At 34.0% G+C, this 26502-nt stretch overlaps 1 protein-coding gene across 2 annotated transcripts in view; it reads left to right on the top strand.

Moving 5' to 3' along the window:
• The window catches only part of CEP120 (centrosomal protein 120), a 78906-nt gene extending 57191 nt beyond the window's left edge, over positions 1-21715 (top strand). For both annotated transcript variants that reach the window (XM_009241000.4, XM_054555880.2), the window contains 3 exons: positions 2113-2211; positions 16543-16688; positions 19860-21715. In XM_009241000.4, the coding sequence (XP_009239275.3) occupies positions 2113-2211; positions 16543-16688; positions 19860-20094 (480 nt within the window). In that variant the 3' untranslated portion in view covers positions 20095-21715. The remainder of the gene's footprint in view (positions 1-2112; positions 2212-16542; positions 16689-19859) is intronic.
• The last annotated feature ends 4787 nt before the right edge of the window (positions 21716-26502 follow it).

Genomic DNA, 26502 nt, shown 5'->3' with positions numbered 1-26502 from the left:
CTAAGGAAGTAGTGGTAGGAATATAAAGGAATAGAATTTGAAAATATTTCAAGAGAGAAATGTAGAGTTCCTTGTGACAGACTTGATCTGGGAATAGCAGATTAAGAGACAAAGACAATGCCATACTTCTAGTAAAGAACTAGAATTGTAGGTGTGTCAAGAGTAGACATAGGGAGATTGGAAACCAGTGAATTTTAATCTGTGCTTTGAGTTTTCCTAGCCTCTGAATGGACTGTAGGTCCTGAGATGAGTTTTTCTTTCAGGAGTATATAACTTGGCTTATGGTCTATTACCTCAGTCATGATCAAGAAAACCTAAAGAAAAATATAAGTACAAAGGCTTCCAGAAGTTTAAATCTACTTACAGTAAGGGCTCTTAAGAACCCAAGTCTTTGAATGCCTTGAAATTATATCAGAATTTTAGTTGTGTACATTTTTTCTGGGAATTGGGTCCATATATTTCTTTAGAATCACAGAGACATCCATATCTTAAAAAAAATAAGTTAGGAATCATTGATCTGGGGATAGGAATGAATTAGAAGAATGAGGTTTGTGTCTCAGATTTACTAGCTACAGGATTGTATTAAGAATAAAGAAATTATATCGATAACTATACATGTGTTTTAAGTTAGTGTGACTATGCAAATACAAATTATTTTAATAATTATGGCAGAACAGATATAACCTATCCACATTTTTTTCTGATGGTGCATTAAGTATAAGTAATCCCACTAGGTTCATCTCTGGCCTAACCCTCATTCTTGGGGTCATCTAGTATACTAGACCTTCTTCAAGACCCATGGACATGATTGCTTGTATAATTGAATACTATCCTCTTATCCCACAGTGATAAAAATATTTTTTTCTTTTCTTCTGAGGTATGGCCTCTTGTTAAATTACCAAGTAGTAGGTATACATCTTTGGGGCATAGGTAGACGAGATCATCTTCAATAATCTCAGCAGTATTATTCAACTTAAGATGCTTGAGTCTAGTTGTGAAATGTCAACACATTTAAATCCAAGCACTAGAGATTTGTAAAGCAGAAAAGACCTTGACTCCATGTAGTCATATATTACTGCAGAAAATGTTCTGCACTTTTGTGAAGGGAATTTGGCCATCTGTTTTTTCTTTCATTTTATTTTCATATGAGTTTTCTGAAGTTGGAATTTTTGGATGGTGTCTTCATTTTTGTTTTCCTGTAAAATATTACAAGCTATATGTATGGGAAAAACTAGACTTGATATAAAAATTAGACTGGTTCAGAGTAACAGTGTTTTACTGTAATTCAAGCAGATTATTACATTATCACTTAATAGTAAAACTGACTGTTGGCTACATGAATTTGTTTGGTACTTGGTTTGAAACACTGAGTACATTCCAAAACATAGCCAAGTTGGCTTCAGTTCATGTACAACAGATTGCCTGCTGCAAGTATAAATAATCATATTTTTTAATTGAATCACTTTAGTGTTTTTCTTTATATATTTGAGGAAAAATAGAAAATAGAATGTGAGTTATTAAGGAACATTATTTTTCTTACTCTTGGCTTTATGTTAACATTCTTAAAATATTTTTGACTTTGTACTCTTTCTTAGTAAACTGCTTTCTGATAAAACATTTCACTGTTTTCAGAGTTTCATGATTTTGCCAAAATATAGTTATAAAAGCATCTCTACTGGCTGTCTTCATAAGACAAAATTCCATATGAAGATAGGCCTCCAAAAAGAAAATTTGGCTTCTAAGATTTAGAGTTACAGCAAAATTGGAATGTTAACAGTTAGAACTGCTTTTTGTAAAAAATGAATGTATTTCTCACTATGATCTTTATATAATATATATGTTTAAATACATTTATAGTAACTGTCTGGAGGTTAAGACTAATTCAGTTCTTTTTAGGATAGACTGTTAGGCAATAAAAATAAGACTATATTTTAAACAGAAAATGTTCATGTGCCATAATATTTATAGTAAATTCTATAACAGTTTTAGATGATGTCGTATGTTACACTGTATAAACTCTTTTCTTAAGCCAGACTCTTTGTATATATTATCTTTCAGTGGTTGTACACAGTGGTATAGTGTTTCACTTGATATGATTTTAATCACTGTTAGGTTGAACTTGAAAGAAAGTTGGAATCTGCAACTAAGTCTAAACTGCATTACAAGCAGCAGTGGGGACGAGCTTTGAAAGAACTTGCCAGACTTAAACAGGTATGTAGTTTATAGCTTATTCTTTTTACATCTTTTTCCCTTGTTTCTTTGCAAATTCGCATGTTTGGCAATATATCTTATATTCAGATGTCTGCATTTGAATATTGCTATTTTTTGAGATTAGAGGCTTTTATAAAAATATGTTATAAAGGCAAGATCCTTCTTTTTTATAGTTAGAAACTGAAACAATTATGTCTTTTAAAAAAATTGCCAGCTATCCCTTTCCTCTGAAGAAACTGGGAATAATTTATTTTACTTTCACTTATAAAACAACCACTCTTTTCTTTCTTAGGATTAAACTTTCCACTGGGAGTGCTTTTTAGGATGAAATTTAAGGATAACTTGAACATTTTCTCAAGTTTAAGAATATATTTTAAATGTTATTCTTAAGACACAGTAATTCAGTCAAGAAAAGGAATTACAGGGAATTTTTGCATGATTTTTAAAGCGTTTAAAAACTTTGATAGAAGTTTTCTGAATTCTTATATTTTTTTCTTTCCTGCTACCAATCAACAAATGCTGTTAGCTTCAGAAGAAATTATTCTTAATTTTGGACATATTTGATCTTAATCATTTGAAGAAATTATGAATAAGATTTTTATTTTGAATCTAATCCTAACTGACCTAAATCTTTTAAAGATTAATAATGGGTAGTTTATTCTAAGTTCACTTTTCTTTAATGTGTCAGTTTTATTCTGAATGAAATTTCACACATAAGGTCTTTCAAGTTTGTATTTTTCTTCATATGTCTCCATAACCGTCAAATACTATTAAACATCGTTATGGTATTATACTAAACGCTTACTAAACTTTCATGGAGTACTACCAGTCTACATGAGAATTAAAAACTAGGGTAGGTAGTTTACCCTAACATAAATGATGGAGGAGTTGGGATTGTAAGCATTACAAATGAAGACAGGTAGATATATATGTAAATATAAAATAATGTACCATGTGACTATATTATATAAATGTTGACAGGACTAAGGATAGACATTATGGGTAGTACTAAGAGTCTCCTGTATTGAAAGCAGTGTCTTACATGTACAATAAGTATAAAATAATATTATACCAGATGTAAATATATGCAAGACATAGGCCTTTCCATCACAGAGCTTGCAATTTAGTAATAAGGAAGAAACAACTATAAATATAAAATTTACTGTCTAATAGTAAGAGCCTTGACACCGGCCATATAGAGTACTCAGGAGGAGAAAGTACATCTATTTAATAGGAGTTGGAAAGGTGTCATAGGAGAGGAGGTATTTGTGATAGACCTCTGGAGATAGATACTTAAGATTTTAATAGAGGAATTGGTTGTGATTTAGGAAAGTAGTGGGGGAAATGTAAATATAATGGACAGAATGATCATAGCAAAGAGGCATGAAGTGGGAAAGCATAGGCTGTTCTTATAAAACAGAGGAGGGCCCGTTTTCTAAGTCATTTCTGGTAATAAGGGCTGGAACTTAAGTAGTAGCAGTAGGAATGCAACAAGAAGATTCTTGTCAAATATGATGCCAAGGGCTCAAGCTTCAGTGTCTGGTCCAGTTTTGGAAATACAGTTACTAAAAGCTGTTTGGAGGGTGGGAAGGAGATAGGATTTGCAAATTTGGATGTTTTAGTTTTTACAGAACGAAATTCGGCTACCAGTTAGAAATATGGATCTGTTGTTGGGAGAATGATTGGGCTTAAAAATAGACATAAAGGAGTCCTTTGCAGAGGTAGTCTTTGAAGTTGTGCCAGCCAGAACTTGGAATTCTTATGTTTAGGAAAGAGAAAAGAAAGCTAATGAAATAACAACTAGAGAAAATGTGAAGATCATTATGATGATACTGTTAGAGCAATTAGCATGTATCGAAAGCTTACTTTGTGCTAGGTGTAACACTGAGCCCTTCAGAATTTATCATTTAATCCTGACAAAGATCCCTACATAGCAGGTAATATTCCCATTTTATTAGGTAGGTGCAAAAGTGAAAGCGGCAAAAAGCGCAGTTACTTTTGCACCAACCTAATAGATGAGGAAACTGAGACTTAAAGAAGTTAAGTTGCATGTGATCACACAGGTACTAAGTGATAGACCTAGCATTGAAAGCTTTTGATGAATCCAGCCTCAGGCTCTTTCCCTTTTATGATATGGTCTTAGTCCATTGAAGTCAAGGAATGAAATAATTTCTAGAAGAAAATTAGCCACTCTGACGAGAGTACTGAGGTACGGGTCATCGTGAGTTGGTATATCCTAAGAAGGAAAATGCCATCATTGACAAGAGAGACCAGCTCTGGTATGAGAATTAAAGTGATTTTGAGAGAGAAGCAGCTAATATATGGTCATGATGCCAAGATATTTAAGTGCATATAGTATAACAGAGAGGAGTCCCTGTGGAATTGGGGCCAAGGAAATATGATGAGAATGGCTGCTAAAGGTAACAAGATATAAACTCCATCAGAAGCAGCATAAATAGTTGTTAAGAACATGGCCCTGGAGTCAAGAGAGCTAGGTTGAATTTTGGTTCTACCTCTCTGACTGGGAATTTAACTTCTCTGATTAGTCTCTTCATTTGAACAATGAGAAATTTTCTTCCACAGGTTATTCTGAGAATTAAACGAGTGGTTGTTAAAAAGAGATGAGCCATAAAGCTGTTCTGTGGTGGTGGTGCGTTTAGTCAGTGGGGACCTAATTGGACAGTAGCTTTTGATATTGATGAACAGAACAAATACTAGAGGGCTTTGTGACTGACAGTCAGAATTCTTAAGTGTGCATAATTGGGGGATATTGTTATGCAGTGATAGACGTTCTGTAGAAAACTGTACAGAAGGAAAAAGTATGTAAGGGCTAAATGTACAGATGTGCAAGAGTGTCAGTAGGTAAACTTCCCAAGTTTGAGTATAAAGGAATGTGAGTACATTGAGATGAAGAAACAGCTGTAGTTAGTTCATTCTTTCATTCATTCAGCAAGTGCTTATTGAGAGCCTGCTAGGCACCTTGCACAATGGGATGCTACGGATATAGCAGTTGTTCACCTAGGAGGACTGATACTTACTTAGAATATAGCAGTGTGGTAAGAAATGTAAATGAAGTCAGCAAGTATTAGAAAAACAAGGGGACCACTGGGGGCTGTCACCACGTTTGTCACTCAAAGCTAAGGGAGAAATATCTCGAAGAGAAAATGATTCAAATAACACTACTGGATAGGAAATCATTTCAAGTTTTTAAATGGAGAGTAGATGGGGAAGAAGTGGAAAATAGTGCTTCCATTGAAGAAGCTGAGCAGTGAACAGTCATTACACATTACCCAAATCAGCTGAAAAGGGGGAACAATGTTAGCTATTGGTTAGGGCATTTTCTATGGAGAACTGAATAATCATTAATTATTGAAACTTAATGTCATTATAATTGACATGTTTTTTATTGAGAAGTATCTATGCAAGAACTTTTTACTTTGTCATGTTCATATGTGTATATAATAGATTACATTCTTTAAGTTTTTCACCATTTGAGGTAGTTTCAAAAAAAATAAGTAAACAATGTTCTGAATAGAATCCCCCAAATTCCTGACTTTTGGTTAGTTTTACACTGGGGTATTGAAGTAGTCTCCTTTAAAAGAAGATTCAGTGTGAAAGGCTCCAATACAAGAATCCCTCCTTCCTAACACACGCATCCTCATACACTTTTGTTATCTTCTGGATCTTTTTTCCATTTAATCCATTTTCTATTTAACCTTCTTCTTGTGTATTTCCTACCCTCTTGCCCAAAAAGCATTGCAAAGTAATTTTAGCTATTTTATTCAAATAAGGAGAATATCACAAACATTCAGATACCTTTTGTAAAGAAAAGGAAAAAAAAAAAGTTTTAAATTAGTGGTTCAGTTCTGAAACCTATACTCCATGAAAGAAAAGTTCTTTGAGTGCAGAGATGCTCATTGCTTTTTCATTGCAAACCAATTTTAATCCTTATCCCACAAACTTTCTGCTTTAGAGGCAACACTGTAAACACATTTTGAGGTCACTAGGAATCATTGATGTTCTGCAGACTACACTGAGATGCAACACTTTAAGAAGAAAAGTAATAGACCTTGGGATTACCATAGTGAATTGTGCTCTGCCCCTGACTGTTTTAGTAAGGTTAAAATTAATAACTTCATCAAATAGGCACATTTCATGTGTGTGAAAATTACTCCATTTTTTTTCCTTAAACTTTTTATTAAAAACACATTTAATTGTGCTTGAATATAATTTTGGAATTGTCTGTCTGGTTTTGTTCAGAAGATTGTTTGTGCAACTTTTTGTTTAAATTGGATTAGTACCATGTTAATTTTACATTGCCTCTGGTGAATAGCCACGGGGCTGTAATCTCTGCCAGTAATTTGTCACATCAAAACCCTCTGGAGGGCCATACAAAACATTTGTATAGTATGGATTAGATGGTGAAAGCCATATCTTAGATTGTTAATAAATGTTAATGACAAAACCCAGCTGGTAAAGCTTGGAAATAAGACCTAATGCTTGGTGCCCATTGCCAGAAGAATGTTTAAACAGAGATTTCCATTACTCAGAGGTGACCTAGGATAGTCAATTTGTGAATTAAAAATATAACCTTCTAATTATTTTATAACCTTCTAATTATTTAGAAAAAAAATTTTCTTTTGATTCACAACTGTAAAAGCCTGTTTCCCAGTGGTAAGCTTTTTTGTTCTTTGATAACTGGGAAGGCAACAGCTGTAAAATATAAATAAGCATAACATAAAATGAGTCCTGATTTAGAAAATGAGGAAGTGATACCCTTAAGTTTGATATCATGAGACAAAGTTAAAAGTTCTACTTGTTAGACTTGTAAGAGGTAATTTAGTTTCCTTTTTTTCTTCTTCAAGATATACTATAGAAATATTTTAAAACCAAAACAAATACTTGAATTGCATTGGTCTACAAATACTCAAGTGAAGTTGTCTGCTTTCCTACTTGTGCTCTAAACAACATATTTGCATATTTACTTAAAAACGTTTCTTGACATCTTAGAATATCATTAAGCAGAATAAAACCTACTTTTTAAAAAATAAAGCATTGTTATGAAGTATGAGTTTGTTGTAGACAATTTACCATTTTTATGTCAGATATATTCAGAGTAGGTGTGTTTGTTCCCAGGACAGGAAAGAGAACTAATGTTTTGGGAAGGATTGTGGGTCCCTTACCATATTTGTGCACAGTAGATCTGTTTAAAACTGAGCTGATATATTTAGTTAAAACAACACAGACTTCATTGGCTGACATCAGCACTATCTTGTCCAGCCTCCTGCTTATCCACTCTGAGTAATTAATTTGATTAATTTATAAGTAATTTAGCCAAGGATGGGATGTAAATCTTTGTTTAAGAAAACAGTTGGAGGTCCAAGTCTTGGTTAAAAACTGTGTCTTGAAACCATCCAGGCCCTCCTACTGACTTGTCAGCTCTGGGTTATTTTCAGAAAACTTTACTTGAGTTCTTTAGTTTAGTTGTAAGTTTTTTCCCACAGACTTACATGGTATGTGTGAGTGGGAGAGTAAGTAGTGGCCACTTTTTAGCCGCTGTTTAGTCTAGTGTATGTATGTTTACATCTCCTCTCTGGATTTATAGGCAGCCAAGGCAAAATAAAGATTATACTCACTTGATTGAGGAGCCTTTAACCCAGAGCACCTGGCACTGGGGAGGACTTCTTTCACTAACCTCTAATTTGTGTGTGTGTGTGATTATTATTAATGCCCTATACTTGATTAAAAATTCAAAGCATTTAAAGGATTTTCTTATGTTTTAGAAAATGTTAAATTTTTTCAAAAACTTAATTTTACAGAGTAATCTAAAGCTAATAATCAACTTTTATTACTTATTTCCTGCTTGCAGTCATATTTACTGATTGTAAAAATTTTTTAAAAAGCCAATTTGCAGCACCATATAACATAGACACTACAGATCACCAGCAATCTTATCCTCTCCTCAGTCAAAGAAGACAGTTTGGCGTATTTTTGTCCAGATATGTTTTTCTTTTTAAATAACTTTAAAATGAAATATGCATTTCAAAGAAGGTTCTTCTACTCTTTCCACCTGCCTCCTGGTTTAAGAAACAGAGCATTATGAATGCTTTGGAAGCCCTCCGTGTCCCTTTCTCAACTGTGTCTTCTCTTTCCAGAGGTAACCACTATCCTGAATTTGATATTTATTATTCCTTTGCTTTTCATCATAATTTTGTAACATAAGATATATTAAAAGTCTTTTTGCAAACAACATTGCTTAGTTTTGTATGTTTTGAACTTTTAAATACATAGCATCATTCTCTATAAATATTGCACAATTTTATCCAGGATAAGAGAACACTGAATGTGTTAGTACCTGTAAGAGTTTCTGTAGTATTTATAGCTAAAAAGAGGATTTCTGGTACTAGGGGACATTCATTTCTTCAGCTTCACTAAATATTACATAATTATCTTTAAAGTTGTTATACTAATTTATAATTCCCAGTAGTAGCATATTAATTGTTCTTGTCCTTCACATTTTTGCCAACAATTGGCTATTGTCAGATGTCTTAAATTTTTCAGTTTGGTTGGCCCCAAGTAGTGTCACATTGGGGCTTACATTTTCATTCCTCTAGTTACTAATAACTTTGAGCATCTTTTCCTGTGTTTGTTTTTGAAACAAGGTCTGTCACCCAGGTTGGAGTGCAGTGGTGTATTCACAGTTCACTGCAGCCTCGATCTCCTAGGCTCAGGTCATCCACCTCAGCCTCCCAAGTATCTGGGACTACAGGTGCACGTCACCGTGCCTGGCTGATTTTTGTAAAGACAGGGTTTTGCCATGCCACTTACATTTCTTCATCTGTGGAGTGCCTGTTTATGTCTTGTGCTCATTAGAAATTAACAAGTGTAATTCAGATTTTGGAATATCAGACAAGAAGTTCGAAATACTATCATTATTATACTCTAGAAAATAGGTGATATGATGAAGAAATGTATTAGAGAAGTGGTATATTTTGAGACTATCTTATGTGCAATTGGAGAAAGAATGGGGAGAAAGCAATATTTAAAGAGATACTGGCTAAGAATTTTCCAAAAGTAAAAAAGATATCAGTTCATAGATTCAAAAATATCTATGAACTGCAAGCAGGATAAATACAAAGTAAGCCTACCTAGATGCATCACAGCAAAATTGACAAAAAGCAAAGAAAAACCTTAAAAGCTGTTGGGGGCAGAGGTGGGCAGATTACATTGCCTTCAAAGGAGCAATGATAAAACTGACAGATGACTTTTTAACAAAAACAAAGAAATTTGTAAGGCAGTAAAATAGCATCCCTAAAGTACTAAAGAAAACAATTGCTGAACTAAAATTTTGTTACCCAGTAAAAGCATTATTTATAAATGAAAGACTTCAGACTGACAAAAATTGGCAGAATTTGTCATGGCAAATCTGAAGCAAAAGAAATACCTGGGTTCTTCAGGCAGAAGAAGAATGATCTCAAAAGAAAGCTTTGAAATGCAGAAGAGTAAAGAACAATGGAAATTAAATATCAGGCTAACTGTAAATGGATATTGGTTGTAGGAAAACAACAATAACAGTATTTGTTGACTTTAAAATATACATAGAATTAAAATTTATGGCAAAAATACGAAGAAAGAGAGTGAAATGTTTAAAGTATGTTGCATTATCTGAAGTTGTAAAAGTCCTAATTAGATTCTGTTAAGTGAGGAACACATATTTCTTAAAGAAGAGTTAAAAATGATTTAGTAACAAGATTTACAGTGAAAATTGACAAATTATTTGATTAAAAGGAGAGAGAAGAAGGAACATAAAATAGATGGAATGAATAGAAAATCATAAGATGGAAAGATTTAAATCTATATCACCAAATGCTTTAAATATAAGTGGACCAAATGCTCCCATTAAAGACAGATATTTAAAAGCTGAATTTAAAAAGCTAACAATATGCTTTGTAAGAGGTACACCTTAAATATAAGAACATAGGATGGGCAGTATGGCCATTTTCACAATATTGATTCTTCCTACCCATGAGCATGGAATGTTCAATGCCATCCCCATCAAGCTTTCTTCACAGAATTGGAAAAAACTGCTTTAAAGTTCATATGGAACCAAAAAAGAGCCTGCATCACCAAGTCAGTCCTAAGCCAAAAGAACAAAGCTGGAGGCATCACGCTACCTGACTTCAAAGTATACTACAAGCCTACAGTAACCAAAACAGCATGGTACTGGTACCAAAACAGAGATATAGACCAATGGAACAGAACAGAGCCCTCAGAAATAATGCTGCATATCTACAACTATCTGATCTTTGATAAACCTGACAAAAACAAGAAATGGGGAAAGGATTCCCTATTTAATAAATGGTGCTGGGAAAACTGGCTAGCCATATGAAAGCTGAAGAAAGATCCAGTTTCAGCCATAGAAAGCTGAAACTGGATCCCTTCCTTACACCTTATACAAAAATTAATTCAAGATGGATTAAAGACTTACATGTTAGACCTAAAACCATAAAAACCCTAGAAGAAAACCTAGGCAATACCATTCAGGACATAGGCATGGGCAAGGACTTCATGACTAAAACACCAAGAGCAACGGCAACAAAAGCCAAAATTGACAAATGAGATCTCATTAAACTAAAGAGCTTCTGCACAGCAAAAGAAACTACCATCAGAGTGAACAGGCAACCTACAGAATGGGAGAAAATTTTTGCAACCTACTCATCTGACAAAGGGCTAATATCCAGGATCTACAGTGAACTCAAACAAATTTACAAGAAAAAAACAACCCCATCAAAAAGTGGGTGAAGGATATGAACAGACACTACTCAAAAGAAGACATTTATGCAGCCAAAAAACACATGAAAAAATGCTCATCATCACTGTCCATCAGAGAAATGCAAATCAAAGCCACAATGAGATACCATCTCACACCAGTTAGAATGGTGATCATTAAAAAGTCAGGAAACAACAGGTGCTGGAGAGGATATGAGAAATAGGAACACTTTTACACTGTTGGTGGGACTGTAAACTAGTTCAACCATTGTGGAAGTCAGTGTGGCAATTCCTCAGGGATCTGGAACTAGAAATACCATTTGACCCAGCCATCCCATTACTGGGTATATACCCAAAGGACTATAAATCATGCTGCTATGAAGACACATGCACACGTATGTTTATTGCGGCACTATTCGCAATAGCAAAGACTTGGAACCAACCCAAATGTCCAACAACGATAGACTGGATTAAGAAAATGTGGCACATATACACCATGGAATACTATGCAGCCGTAAAAAAGGATGAGTTCATGTCCTTTGTAGGGATGTGGATGAAACTGGAAACCATCATTCTCAGCAAACTATCGCAAGGACAAAAAACCAAACACCTCATGTTCTCACTCATAGGTGGGAAATTGAACAGTGAGAACACATGGACACAGGAAGGGGAACATCACACACCGGGGACTGTTGTGGGGTGGGGGGAGGGGGGAGGGGTAGCATTAGGAGATATACCTAATGCTAAATGACGAGTTAATGGGTGCAGCACACCAACATGGCACATGTATACATATGTAACAAACCTGCACGTTGTGCACATGTACCCTAGAACTTAAAGTATAATAAAAATATATTTAAAAAAAACATAGGATGGTTGAATTCTAACAGAAGGAAAATATATACTACAATAGTGCTAAGTAAGAGAAAGCTGGTCTAGCAATACTTAATATTAGGCAAACCAGACTTTAGGGCTAGAGGCATTTTACTGTAGGTAAAGGGAGTTTTCATAGTTATAAAAGGGGGTTAATCCACCTAGAAGATGACAACAATTCTACATTTGTACCTGGTAACACAGCAACAAATTAGATTAAAAAAATTAATAGAGCTAAAAAGAGAAATAGGTAAATCTATAATGATAGAAGATTTTACCATAACTCTCCTGAGAACTGATGGTGCAAACAGATCGAAAATAAGTAACAATGTAGAAGATTTGGGCAACACAACTAACCATTGGTATATTCTAGAACACTTCATCAAAAAAGTCCAGAATATACACTATTTTCTAGTACACATGGAACATTTAGCCCAGTTGCTTATATGCTGGATTAAACTACAATTCTCAGCACATTCCAGAAGATTGTAATTTAGAATATGTTCTCTGACCACAGTGATATTTAGCTAGAAATAAAAAGATAATAAGAAATGTCCCCAAATGAGTGAATATTAAGTAGTATACTTCTCGTAACCCATGGTAAACTGGAGACCACAGTAAAATTAGAAAATATTTTGAACTGAAAAATAGTGCACATAAAACACATCAAAGTGTGGGATTTAGTGAAAGCTGTGCTTAGAGGGAAATGTATAACCACAGTTGTGTTTAGAAAATAAGACAATAAATCTCTCTAAATATTCCTTTCAAAAACTCAGTAGAACAAGAAGAAAGTAAAATGGGAGCAAGGAAATAAGATGAATAGAAATTAATGAAATGGGGGAAAATGTACAAGAAAAATCAATGAAGCCAAAAGTCATGTCTTTGAAAGGACCCCACCCCCACTTAGCAAGTATTCAAGGACAAGAATAGACAGTAACTACCCATATCAGGAGTTGAAAAAAGAGACGAGACTACAGATCTCAAAGACATTTACAGAGATAAGAGGATAGTATGAACAATTTCATGTGAATTTGAAAAAAGAACTTCCAAAACTGATACACCAAGAAACAGAAAATAGAAATAGTCTTATAGCTGTTAGAGAAATTGAATCTGTATAAAAAACCTGCCCACAAAGAAGGCTCCAGACCCATATGTCTTCACATTTGAATTTTAGTAAACATTTTAGGAAGAAATAACACTAATCTTACACAAAGATTTTTGAAAATGGGAAGTGAAAAATGCTTCTTACTTTTTTTTTTAATGAGACTAGCATAACCTTGATCCTAAAAGCTTATAAGGACAAAATTAATTGGCCAGTCTTTTAAAACATTAAAGATACAAGTTTAAGATATTAGACTTGTAAGCATCACAATGAAGTTTATTTACTAAACAAATGCAAGGTTGGTTATTTACCACATTCAAAGATTAAAGGAGAAAAAAACCAAAAAACATATCAATAGCTGCAGAAAAAGTCATATTCATTAACAAACTAAGACTAGACAGGAAATTTGTTAATCTAATAAAGAGTTTTTACATAAAGCCTACAAAAAACATTCTTAAAATAATGAAACTTTTCTCTGAGATCAGAAATAAAAGAAACATTCCCTCTATTATCGTTTCTTTTCAGCATTGTATTAGAGGTGTTCTAGCCAGTGTAATAGGGCAAGAAAAAGAAATAGTGTATTATTTGGAAAGGAGAAAATAAAACTACCCTTATTTGCAGATAACACAGATGTATTTAGAAAGCTAAAAAGTATCTACAGTGACCTATTAGGAATAAGTGAGTTTCACAAGTTGGCTGGAAACAAAGTCAGTATGTAAAAATCAATGTTATTTGTTTACTAGAGGCAATTAGGAAGTGAAAACTGTAAAGCTCTACCATTTACAGTAACATCTAAAATATAATCAAAGAAATATGTTAGTCTTAGCATATAGAGAACTATAAACTATTATCAAAAGTTAAGACCTACATAATTAGGTAAACCATTTCATTGATTGAAAAATCAATATTTTAAAGACACTGGTTTTGGCCAAACTGATCTGTGGATTCAATATAATCATCATAAAATCTCAGCAGGTTTTTTTTAGCCTTAGAAATGGAAATTTATATGAAAATGTAAGAGCCAAGAAAAGCTAAAATTATTTTGAAGAATAGCCAAAGGTAGAAGAACTTACACTATCATATATTAAGACATTGTTACAAGAGTTACAGTAATTAAAACAGTGTAGTATTAATGTAAGGATAAATAGATCAGTTTAGAGCATCCAGAAACAAAAACATACATATATGGACAGAGGTGATATGTGACAGGTGATAACTGCCAAGCAACAAGAGATGTTTTTCAGTAAATGTTGCTAGGTTAGTTTGAGCTCTACATGGGGAAAAAGTGAAACTTCAAGAGGGTAACGTAAAAGAATATCTTCAAGATTGAGACAGGCAAAAAAATGTCTTAAATAGGAAAGAGCACGGTTAACCAAAAAGGAATAAACAGAAAAATCTGAACTATGTTAAAATCAAGGACTTCTCTTTATTAAAAACATCATTAAAGGAGTAAAAAGGCCAAAGACTGCTGGGAAATAGTTGTAATTCATATAATTGACAAAGGGCTTATCCAGTATTTATAAACATCAATAACAGAAGATGGACAACCAAGTAAAGTACCAAAAGCATAAATAGGAACTTTGTAAACAAAGATACCTAAATGTCATTAAAACTATTAAAATGTGTTCAACCTCACTGGTCTTTGAATAGTGCAAGATAAAATCACAATGAGATACTACTATGTAACCTGTCAAATGGCTAAAATGAAAAAAATGACATTACAAAGTGTTGGCAAGAATATAAAGCACTGGAATGCTCAAGTGGAAGTATGAATTGATAAGAGTACTTTGCAAACTGTTTGGAAATACAGGTTGAACATCCCTAATCCGAAATGCTTCAAAATCTGAACTTTTTGAGCCCTGACAGGACACCACAAGTGGAAAAATCTACACCTGACCTTATGTGACAGTTCACACAGAATTATTTAAAACATTGTGTAAAACGTTATGTAAAATTACTTTCAGGCTGTGTATACAAGGTGTATGTGAAACATAAGTGAATTTCATGTTTAGAAGGTCCCATCCTCAAGATATCTCATTGCGTATATGCAAATATTTCAAAATCAAAACACTTATGGCCCCAAGCATTTCAGATAAAGGATACTAAAACCTGTATTTACTAATGCTGTTGTAATTCTTACGTCCTCTGACCACGCAATTTGAAGCCTATGTATATATCCAGTAGGAATGCATACAAATGTGTTCCAAAAGACATGTATAAAATCTTCACATCACCATTATTTATAACTCAAAACTGGAAACTGCCCAATGTCCTTCAGCAGTGGAATGAATAAATTGTATATTCATTCAATGGAATGCTGTATAATAATGTAAATGATTAACTACAGAGAACAATGAGTCTCAAAAACAATGTTAAATGAAAGAACCCTGACACAAATACTTACTGTACAGATTCTGTGTTAAGTTCAAAACTGATTTGTGTTTTTAAAATTAGGGTAGTAGTTATCGTTGGGAAAGGGTGAATGGTTAGTGACTGGGAAGAGACACAGACTTCTGGGATTCTGGCAGTCTGATCTGGATGGTGGGTATGTGAGTGGTCTACTTTGTGAAAGTATATCAAAATGTACCATGTCATTTGGCAGTTTTCTGTTTGTTACAATTCAATAAATACTTTAAAAAAATAGTTAACAAAAACCTATTGACTCAGCTCTCCCACTTTGGGATTCTGTCCTAAACAAAAGAAAATGACTTAAGGATTCCTGAACTAACTGTGTGATAGATGACAAGGTGTCCTATTACAGCATTGTTTGTAGTAGCAACAGGTCTGTTATTGAGAAAGTGGTTGAATAAGTCATGGAATATCCATTATGTGGAATGTTACTCATTTATTTTAAAAGACTTTATCTATTGACCTGAAGAATAGTTAAACTTTTTTAAAAATGCAAACTAGAATGTATTGTTTGTTTTCATTTTTGTTTAAGAATATATGTGCATAGGTTTTTGTACGAGTCTGGAGAACAGAGTGGAAAGGCATATTTACTGAAGTAGGAGTGGAATTAGTGATTTGTATAGGGACAGTTATTGAATTTTTCTAGGTACATCTTTGTATGGTGGTTTTCTCAGATGCTGCTCTTACCACTAGCCTTTTGGCAGTTCATTGTATTGATAGCACCCTCTTTCTTGCCTTCAACTTCTGTTGTCCTGTGATAGTCAGCTAATATCAATCACTGATTGAAGGATTATGACTTATAGTAAAAGAGAAGTAATAGAGTATTTAGAGAAAACCTAGCTGGGTATTTCTAGATAATATATAACTCATAAAATTAGCAGTGCAAGGGTGGGCACACATCTTGGGCCCAGGTACTCCTACTTGGGCCCAGAGGCCGAAGCAGGAGGATTGCTTGAACCCAGTAGTCTGTGGCTGTAGTGTGCTTCGTTGCTCCTGTGACTAGCCAGTGCACTCCAGCCTAGGCAACACAGTGAGACTCTGTTCTTAAAAAAAAAGAATTGGCAGTGTGTGGCTATATCATGGGTGTTGTCAAATAGGATTATAATCCCAAGTCAAAGTCATATAAAATATTTGTTCCTAATATTAAGGATATGGCTTGTTTCTTTGTTTCTTTCAAGAGGGAGCAAGAAAGTCAAATGGCTCGTCTTAAAAAACAGCAGGAAGAATTGGAACAGATGAGACTACGTTACCTTGCCGCTGAGGAAAAAGATACAGTAAAAACCGAGCGACAAGAATTGTTGGATATAAGAAATGAATTGAACAGGTATAGTAACTAAAAGTGTTTCTTTCAAAAACCAAAGTTTGGTTTAGGGAAGGTACAACTTCAGGTCTCCCAAGGATAAAGTAGATCATATATAAAATGTAGCAGACGTATACAATAGAAAATCTATGCCAGCTGGGTACTGTGGCGCATGCCTGTAATCCTAGCACTTTGAGAGGATCGTTTGAGCCCAGGAGATCCAGGCTGCAGTGAGCTGTGATCATGCCACACTGCACTCCAGCTTGAGTGACAGAGTGAGACCTTGTGTCAAATTGAAAAAGAAAGAAAAGAAAATCTATGCCAAAGACTATTAAACTTTTTTTTTTTCTATGAATACAGCTATGGCAAGTCCATTCAGCTCTTGTATTTCCATTGATAGCATTACTACTTTAAAATTTATTTTTGTGTGATGATATCAGGATTATTGCTACTATTAAACTGAGTCTTGACTTATATAAAGTATAAGAAATTTCAAATTTAGTTATATTATTAATATCTGTAACAATAGCTCTTAATGAGCCCTTACTTTGTGCCAGGAGCTGTTTTAAATGTCTTATATTGCCCGGCTCATTTTTTTTTAAATCTTCAGAGCTACTTTGTGAGGAAGATATTTTCACCGTTTTCAAGATGAAGAGATTGAAGATTAAAGATAGAGCTTAAACATTATTCAAGATCATGTAGCTAGTAAATCATGGAGCCAGAGTTCAAATCCGATTCCAGAGATTGCATTTTAACTACTATGCTACACTGGGCTTCTCTGTAGTGCTGTGTTCATCTGAATCACAACTTCAAGTGTTTCATGTTAGAAAAGTAATCACTAGGAAGCAGCATAAAAATGAATTCTAGTCTTTTTGGAGGGTGGTTTTGGGGGAAGACTTTTTAGCTTAGTTTATCAAGGGTTTTGTATATTTTTCTTGGAGCAAAGTGCAGTTTTAGTTAACTTGGACTGGTTAAAAAAAATACCACAGAGTGGGTAGATTAAACAAGTTTATTTTCTCACAGTACTAGAGGCTAGAAGTCAAAGATCATGGTGCCAGTGTGGTTGGTTTTAGAGAGCCACCTTCTCGCTGTGTCCTCTTTCTGATGTCTCTTCTTAGGAGAGCACTAATCCCATGATGAGAGTTCATCCTCATGGCCTCATCTAAACCTGATTGTCTCCCAAAGGTCCATCTCCAAATACTATCACATTGGAGGTTAAGGGTTCAACATCTGAATTGGACAGGGACACAGTTCAGAGCGTACACATTACATTTAAAACAGTACCTTATTATATCTCCATGTATGAAGTGGAGAAAAATGTGGTCACTATATTAAGTGGGTTCCTAGCTGAATTAAATAACTATATTTAAAAGATAATTGAAGAAATACCAGTTGTAAAAGGTCAGCTCTAAGTACCATGCTTAACAGGATTCAATCTGTGGTACTTTTATTCTCATTTATTCAGGAAATATTTATTTGGTATCTACATGTTGTAGACTTGGAAGATATTACAAATTAGTGAATTATAATATCCTTGCCTTCCAAAATATAGCACTTTCTTGGTTCTAGTTTAGCAAATATATATTTAGCTCCTGCTGTTTGCTAAGCACTGTTCTGGTGGGTTAAAGATATCCATGTTGTCTATCAAATTTGTAGATCATACACAATTGAATCTTACTAATGTCTTAATAAATTAGGATTCTGAGAGAACTGAAACCAACAAGATTAAATATATTAGAGACAAAAGCAGAGTCCTCTGTATAAGCTATAAGAAAAATCACTTAAGTGATAGATAAGATATGAAACAGTTCATGTGAAGAAGCCTAGGAGAACTTACGTGGCCACTAATAATGGTGTGATTTGGCTACTGAAGAGTCAGTGCAGTTAGGGACATTCATAGATGTAGTGTTCAGTATTCAGTACTGGTAAATCACCTCTGGGGTGTTCTTATCACTGTGCAACACACTTTAAGGGAAATCAGCTACCTAGAGAGCTTCCAATGGCATGTGACCAGGACAGTAAGGGGCAATATATCATGCTATCCAAGAAGTGGTTAAGAGAGTGAGGGAGTTTCAGACCAGCCTGGAAAACATAATGAAATGTTGTCTCTAAAAACAATATATATACACAAAATTTAGCCGGGTGTGGTGGCATGGCCTATAGTCCCAGCCGCTTGGGAGGCTGAGGTGGGCAGATCCATTGAGCCCAGGAGGTCGAGGCTGCGGTGAGTTGTGATCACACCACTGCACTCCAGCCTGGGCGACAGAGTGAGACCTTGTCTCAAACAAACAAAATATACTAAGTATTATTATTACTGCTCCAGTTTCAAGACAGTTTGTTCAACAGTATTCTATTGGAAATACCCAAATCTCAGGTCAGCATCTACTCTCCTTTTCTCATCCCCAAATGAGATTATAACAAACATAACTTGAAGATATCCATACAAAACCTTAACATGCATATGCCCTTTGAACCACACATACGTACAGAATTTCACTTTCTACAGATAGAGATAGAACTCCATAATAGTAGGGAATTTTTTTCTTGGTTCACTGCAGTATCCCCAAAATGTGTTTGGCACAAATAAATGTTTGTTGAATGAATTTTTAAAAATATGTTCAAAACAACAACAACAAAGGTTTAGGAGCAACCTAAAGATCAATAATAAAGGATGACTAAATGATGATACCCCAAATGATGGAATATTATAAAACAATTTAGAGGAACATTTAATGATATAAAAAAACTCTATATAAATGAGAAAAGTAGTATACAGAATTGCATATGTAGTATCATCAAGTTTTTCAAAAAATACATATTTTAAGTACATATATGCATTTTTAAACTTGAAAATACAGAAAAATATTACTCAAATTGGGATCACATTACAGATAATTTTTATTTTCTTCTTTACACAGCTCCAAAATATCTAGTTTTCATGTATTTTGTCACAGCTCCAAAATATCTAGTTTTCATGTATGTTGTAATTAGAAAAACAAGTATTGTTTTTAAAGTTGCCTTTTATAAATGTGCAGACTCTGACTAGCCAAGTGGAACATTGTTTTTTTTTTGTTTGTTTTCTTCCTGAAAATATTACTAAAACCTTGTCTTACCATTGAATCATTTTGTTTTTAAATAGTGACATTAAGAAAACCAACACAGTTGCTAGAATGGCATTTGTTCTTGACTTCTCAGGTTAAGGCAACAAGAGCAAAAACAATACCAGGATTCCACAGAGATTGCAAGTGGAAAAAAGGATGGCCCCCATGGCAGTGTATTGGAAGAAGGTTTGGATGATTATTTGACTCGCCTGATAGAAGAAAGGGATACTTTGATGAGAACGGGTGTGTATAATCACGAGGATCGAATAATAAGTGAACTCGACCGACAGATCAGAGAGATTTTGGCAAAAAGCAATGCCAGTAATTAATAACATTTGGAAAAGCTTTATAGAGACTCTAAGTCTAAATTTTAATTTCTTTGTAAAACCCTCAAAAGTGAGGAAAATGGATGTTTTAAAATGGTATTTTCAGTTTTTTATAAGCAAAATTTTGTATGTTATTGTATAGTATTTATTTGATCTTATTTACTTTATGCTACCTCTCCCACACTGGTTTTATTTGTAATTTGCATTTTATATACTCATTTTGAATGACTTTTCAGTGTTTTTCATAGTTTATAATCTGATGGCTAACTTTCAAAACAGCTTTTAACTAAGTTTGTTGTAGGAGAAATGACTGCGGTAATTTCCAGTTCTATAATGTTTCATGTTGAGCCAAAAGAGTATATCTTGCACTTTAAAAATGCTGCGTCCTATTCCATTTGAATGTAAATTCTTAAAAGTTGAGACCAATTGTAACCAGTTTAACTCATTTTAGATGACCTTTTTTTTCTTAACTTACAATATTTGCAAGTGACAAGTTTGAAAACAAAGCAAGATCAGTGCAGAGAAGCCATATGACATGTTGGGTGACAAATTGGTCACTTATTTAAATAAAGTTAATACAGATTAAATGTGTTTCAAGAGCTATTGAATTTTCAAATTTTCAGTGTACTTATAACTTTTAAGAACATGAAGTATTAGCTTAATATAGTTTTGTCTGTTGGTTTCTTCCTCAAGTTTGCATTGTTTTCTTTTGTTAAAATTAGAGATTTCTTTTTATTTTCCAGTTATAGTAATACTAGCTGTCAGCTTAAACCCTCTGTAATAGAACATGGAAACAGACACATAAAGACATTAGCTGAAAAAATAGAGTGAAAATCAACTATTTTTTACTCTCGCTAATTTCAATCAATCTTTTTCAAAAGTGCACGAGATTCAGTCATTGGATTTATGCGGTGCCATGTCTGTATAAACTCTAAGAGTTCCTTTATATCATATTCTTCAGAGCCAACATTTGTCCTCAAAACAACGCTTCCCACCTCCTTTTACAGAGTACTGAAAAAGTTTTAGCAAAGTCACAGATTAGGGTGAATTTCAAAATATACGTACTTTAAAAAGTTCTGATTTCCAAGTATAATAAAGTTAAAATTAAGTATATACTTTAGGAAGTTACCAATAACTTCCATCAAAGCAGAGTAGGATATATGGTAACATTAATTTTCTGTCATTTTAAATGAGATATATTTCTTATTAGGGAAATTAAAGTCCCTATATTTATTACATATTTTTTCCTTATTAACAGAGTATTAATCTAGTAAAAAATAACCCAGCAGTAAATAATAAATTACTGAATGAGAGGATAATGAATCTGAATCATAGCAAGAATTTGAAATATTAATTATGGTTAGCTATTTTTCTCTCATTGATTTTTGTGCCACTTGAATGGAACAGAAGCAAGCCTTTTGTTTTGGAAGGTCGGGTAAAATGCTGTGACTGTTTACTTTCAATTGCATTGTGTGTTGCCTGTGACTGCTTTCAAACACTAGAGGGGGCCTCTGATTTAAAGAAACAAAAAGGACTTTTCTAAAATGGATATGTAGTTTATTTTGCCTTCTGTAAAGCTCTTTTGGCTATTGTAACTTAACAAATAAAATCATAATTGTGTGCATCTCTGAGTTCTTGAGCAGCCTGTTACTTTTGTTTCTAAACAGAGCGGGCAAAGTGTTCGGGTTTTCCTATTTCAAATGACTGTCTTTTTTTCTCAAGTGTTTACATACTATTTTTTGTCTTACAACTAGGGGAGTCTGAAATCTTAACACTGTTTTGTAGTCCTTTTAGCAATACCCATTCCATTTGTAAGTGGCATCGAATGTTTTTACACTGATTTTGCCTAGGAGTTAATGAGTATGATGACCACAGTAGATAAATCAGTGAGTGGGTGCAGGCATGGGTGGGTGAATAAGTTTCCTAATAACAGGAAAATATCAAATATTTTAGGGTAAAATCAGATTTACCTTTAAAATTTCTGTGGTTTTTCATGGAGAAAGTCTAGTTTCCATGTTTAATGCGGGCATGTACTGCATAGGAGGGGTGTGTAATCTACCAGGTATATATCTAATACCATGTCTGTATAAACATAGGAGTTCCTTTGCAGATAAATCCTAGTAATTTCTATCTGGACCTGAATTCCTGTTGCTTCAAGCAGATGTGGGGGTTTGAGTGTGATTTAAGGACGTATTAGGGCCTCTGCTGATGGGGAGACAGTCTTGTCTGACCAGATGATTTTCTCCTCTACTTCCTGTCCAGATGCTGCCCAGCTTGAATCTGAATTCACAGATTGCCCCAGTATATACTGCTTGTTTGCAGCCACTTCAGAATGGGCCAACCTGTTTTTTACAGTCTGTAGGAAGGACCCTCTGGTAGCTATATATGGACTTAAAAGATGTGTTCTCACTACTACCATTGTGTCTAGCTTTATTGAATACCTAAATTTTTTATTAAAATTGATATAATTCACACACCGTAAAATCACCATTTTAAAGTATAAAATTCAGTGTTTTAGTCACAAGGTTGTACAACCACCACCACCATTTAAGACATTTTTATCACCCCAAAAAGAAACTCCTGTACCCATTAGCAGTCACTCCTCATTCTCTTCTATCCCAGCCCCTAACAATCACTAATCAATCTTTTGGTCCCTTTGGATTTGCCTATTCTGGGCATTTCATATAAATGGAATCCCAAATTGGATATTTAAAATAGAAAATATTAGAAAACCTAAAGCATATCTCTTTCTATCACTGGTTTCTATATGTTTTGTCAGATGTTGAATTAAATGATACAGAGATCCAGAAGGCCAACATAAGGGCATAATATTCATCATAATATTCATCATCCATTGGGAATAGAGTTCAACTCTTCTTGTATCTATCACCTGTAAAGCACTGACCAAAAATAATAGTGAAAAGTAGATAATGTTCTAGCAATTCTGATGCTGAAAATGGGTTATTGACACAAGGCTTGTGTCATATCATTGGTATCTCATCAAAATTGCACACTCTTCCATGCTTTACAGAGTTTGGGGATAAAGTGAAGCAGTGTTAACCAGAATGTGAGGGCTGCGAGGGCAGCGACGAGGTCTATCTTAGTTTCTTCCAGAACTAAGAGTACCGGCCATATGTAGGCACTCAGATAATATTTGCTAAATTGATAAAGAGATGAAAAGATTGTGTATGGTCTACCTGTCAAAATAGATGTAAAAAAATTTGATGGCTGAAATGCAGGGGAAAATAGGCCCCCATGGCCTCACTGAAAGTTTTATGAACTTGTTGTCTGACTGCCCATGCCCTATAGAAGTGGAGTAGTTCTGTTTGTTGGATTGTTTTTTGCTTAAAAAAAAAAAAATAAAAGTTTGCTTTAAATTCATAGATGCAGAAAGTAGACTAGCGGTTACCAGGGGCTGGAAGGAACTAGGGGAAAAGAGGAAGGGGGAATTACTGTTCAGTAGGTCCAGAGTTTCTGTTTGGGATGTGAAAAAGCTCTGGATATGGATAATGGAAATAGTTGAACAGCATTGTGAATAATTCCACTGAATAGTACACTTAAAAGTAATTAAGATAGTACATTTTAGGTTCTGTATATTTTACCACAATTTAAAAGTTTGCTTCAAACTGTGCCTCAAATCTGCCTACCCAGTGTTCTCATGCTGAAAGTTTTCTGCACAAGAGTCACTTGTGAAGTCATTTCTGAAGATAACATCTTGTCATTTCTTGATTGTAGAAATGGATCAAAGATGCTTCATTAAATGCTTATAGCACCTTTACCAAAATCTGAAATGAGTGAAAACTATTGGCTACATTTATATCCTGAGTTCTAAAGATAAATTGGAGACTCCTTGAAACTTAGAATTGTAATGCCTTCATGTTTTATAAAATTATGTCTTGTTACCCTTAATGACAATTTAGAAAAAAAATGGTTTTTAAAATTTAACAGATAGTCCAGACCATGGGTGTAAATTGGAGAGAGAATTAAAAAAAAAAAAAAAGCCAAAAACATATTACTAGTACCCTAAAGTAGGCTTAGTATCTTTTTTTGGAGGTAGGTTGTCTTACTGTTCGTTAGTGGTCTTATTAACGAATAAAGTGGTTTGTGTAAGAGTGTTAAAGTCTGGCTGAGTAATTTTAAATTATGACTTGAAAATTTAAATCCATCTTTGACGTTTGTGTTTTGGCAATTGTATTAACAGCATATCCCTTGGAGCCTAGACATTTCATCGTACACTTTTTCTGCCACTTGCTCTAGTGTACAATCATGCTTCTTCCTAACTAATGTGCCCGCTGCTTCCAGGTCTCGGAGACACGTAATCCATCCATATTGGCATAAATGGGGAAACAGAGACAATTACTGAAGCACCTAAATGTTCTACTGAAACCAAAAGAACTAGATTGCTCACTGATTTTATTATATAACCTCTGTTTGGCATCAAATTAGAATCTGCTATTATTAGGAATGTAACCGTAGAAAGGCTGCTATATACTTAATTCCCATTTTATTTGCTTCTCTGGGGGTTGTCTTAGTGTTTTCATTTGAAATGTTTTTACAGATGTAGGCTCTTCAGATATGAAGTTGCTGAAGTGGAGACTCAGAAGTTTAGCTTTCAAATTGAAGGGGGGTGGAAATCTGTTTAGGAAGATTAATTTTTAGATAAATAATTTACTGACTGATACATTAATGTACAATAATCCCTAGAGGCTTTTAAAGATGTTATTATATTCTTAAGGTTTCTAAGAATGTTAAACCTGTCATTCGTAATAGGAGAGAACTAAAATAGAGTCCATTTATAATTTCTTCTTGGAAACATTTCACTCACACATTCGTAGACAAATTTCTTTTCTTTTCCAAATAACTTCTTTAATAGTTGGACGGCATAGCTCTTTTCTTGATTAACATGTTAACTAGTCAAAAACATGAAGATGCACTGGATGAGTGCAGAATTTTCCCCAATAGTTTAGATTAAAATTTGGCTAAAGCAAATAAAACTTTACTATAAAATCTTGCTTTGACATAATTGTAAATTTTAGTGAATGTCAACACAATAGTGAGAGTCTGTCTAGTAGGTTGCAGTATATTGCACAATTCTTCAGCAAGTTCTCATATTAGTGAATAGATTGAGCAGGATTAAAAACATTATTCAAGCACTAGTTTCATTTCTGTGACTAATTTGCAAAGAAGGATTTAGTTACTAAAATTTCTGTTTTCTTGAAATTTGGAATCTCAAGACTATTATCCCATTACTTGAGTTCAATTCATATTGTGAGCAAAATGTGATGCCCTGCAGATGGTAAGTGAAATCAAGAATCTGAGGTGTTAATATTAGCATACATCTTTAGTCATTCTGTTTAGATCAGAGAAGATAGTATAGCAGTGTGCTTGGTGTATTCACTTAATTGTTGCCTTGAGGAAGGAGATTTCAATTCCTGATTTAGCTTCATTGTTGGCAGATGAGATTAATGGTCTTCTCTTGGTTTCTGGCAGAAGTTTGTTTAGGTAACTGAAATTTGTAAAATTTGCACAAAGAAAATAAAAGTATCAAATAGGAAATAGATGCGTAAATAGTTTTCAGAAGTAATTTAGCCCACAGACTTTTCTTTTTGCCAATAAAAATTGTATTTGCAAGTTCACATTTAGCCTACCATCTTTTCCTCTATTATCAATCCTTATTTTTTTTCTCTTCCATCTCCCTATCAATGTATAAGTATTTTCCAGGAACAATGACACCCCAAATTTGTCTTAAAAAGATTATTTAGAAAACTCAGAGCGAGAGAGAGAGGCTGAGAGACAGAGGGGCAGACAGACACAAAGAAAGAAAAAGAGACGGAGAAGAGAGACAGAGCTTAGCACCCAATTTTCATTTGGTCTATGTTTTCTTTTTCTTTCTAAGGTCTATAAAATTGTCATATGGTTCCACTGATTCTACTATTATTTTTTGCCTCATATTGTCACTTGAAACTCAGTGTCATTATCACATCTATCTGAGCATGTCTATGATCCCAGCAGTGCAAATATGAAGAGACGCCATTGTCAACCTAGTATGTTTTGGCATGACTCCAGAATTTAAAATTTCCTCTATATGTGCAGTAGGCATTTTAACGCTACCCTCAGTGCATATACACATTTAGTATAATTCCCAATGGTGTGCCCTTCTACTAGATAAAAGAGAATAATCTGCCTGTTTTACTGTGATCAAATACATTGAGGAATTCATTCAACCAAAATGTATACGTTTAGCAACTATACAGAAGCTATCTATTTAGCCTAAAATTTTACATAGTTATGTATAAAGTATTACTATTGTTCTTCCCATTTTGGTATCTTGGAAAGAGATTTACACATTTCTTTGTTATTAAGAAATTATGAAAGTGTCAGAGGGCTTCCAATGCCTTCATGTAATCAATA

This window comes from Pongo abelii, chromosome 4 (genome assembly GCF_028885655.2).
Source record: "Pongo abelii isolate AG06213 chromosome 4, NHGRI_mPonAbe1-v2.0_pri, whole genome shotgun sequence".
In the NCBI taxonomy this organism is placed as follows: domain Eukaryota; kingdom Metazoa; phylum Chordata; class Mammalia; order Primates; family Hominidae; genus Pongo; species Pongo abelii.
The sequence above is the reverse complement of the archived record's forward strand: the minus strand, read 5'-3'. Positions and strand labels throughout refer to the sequence as shown.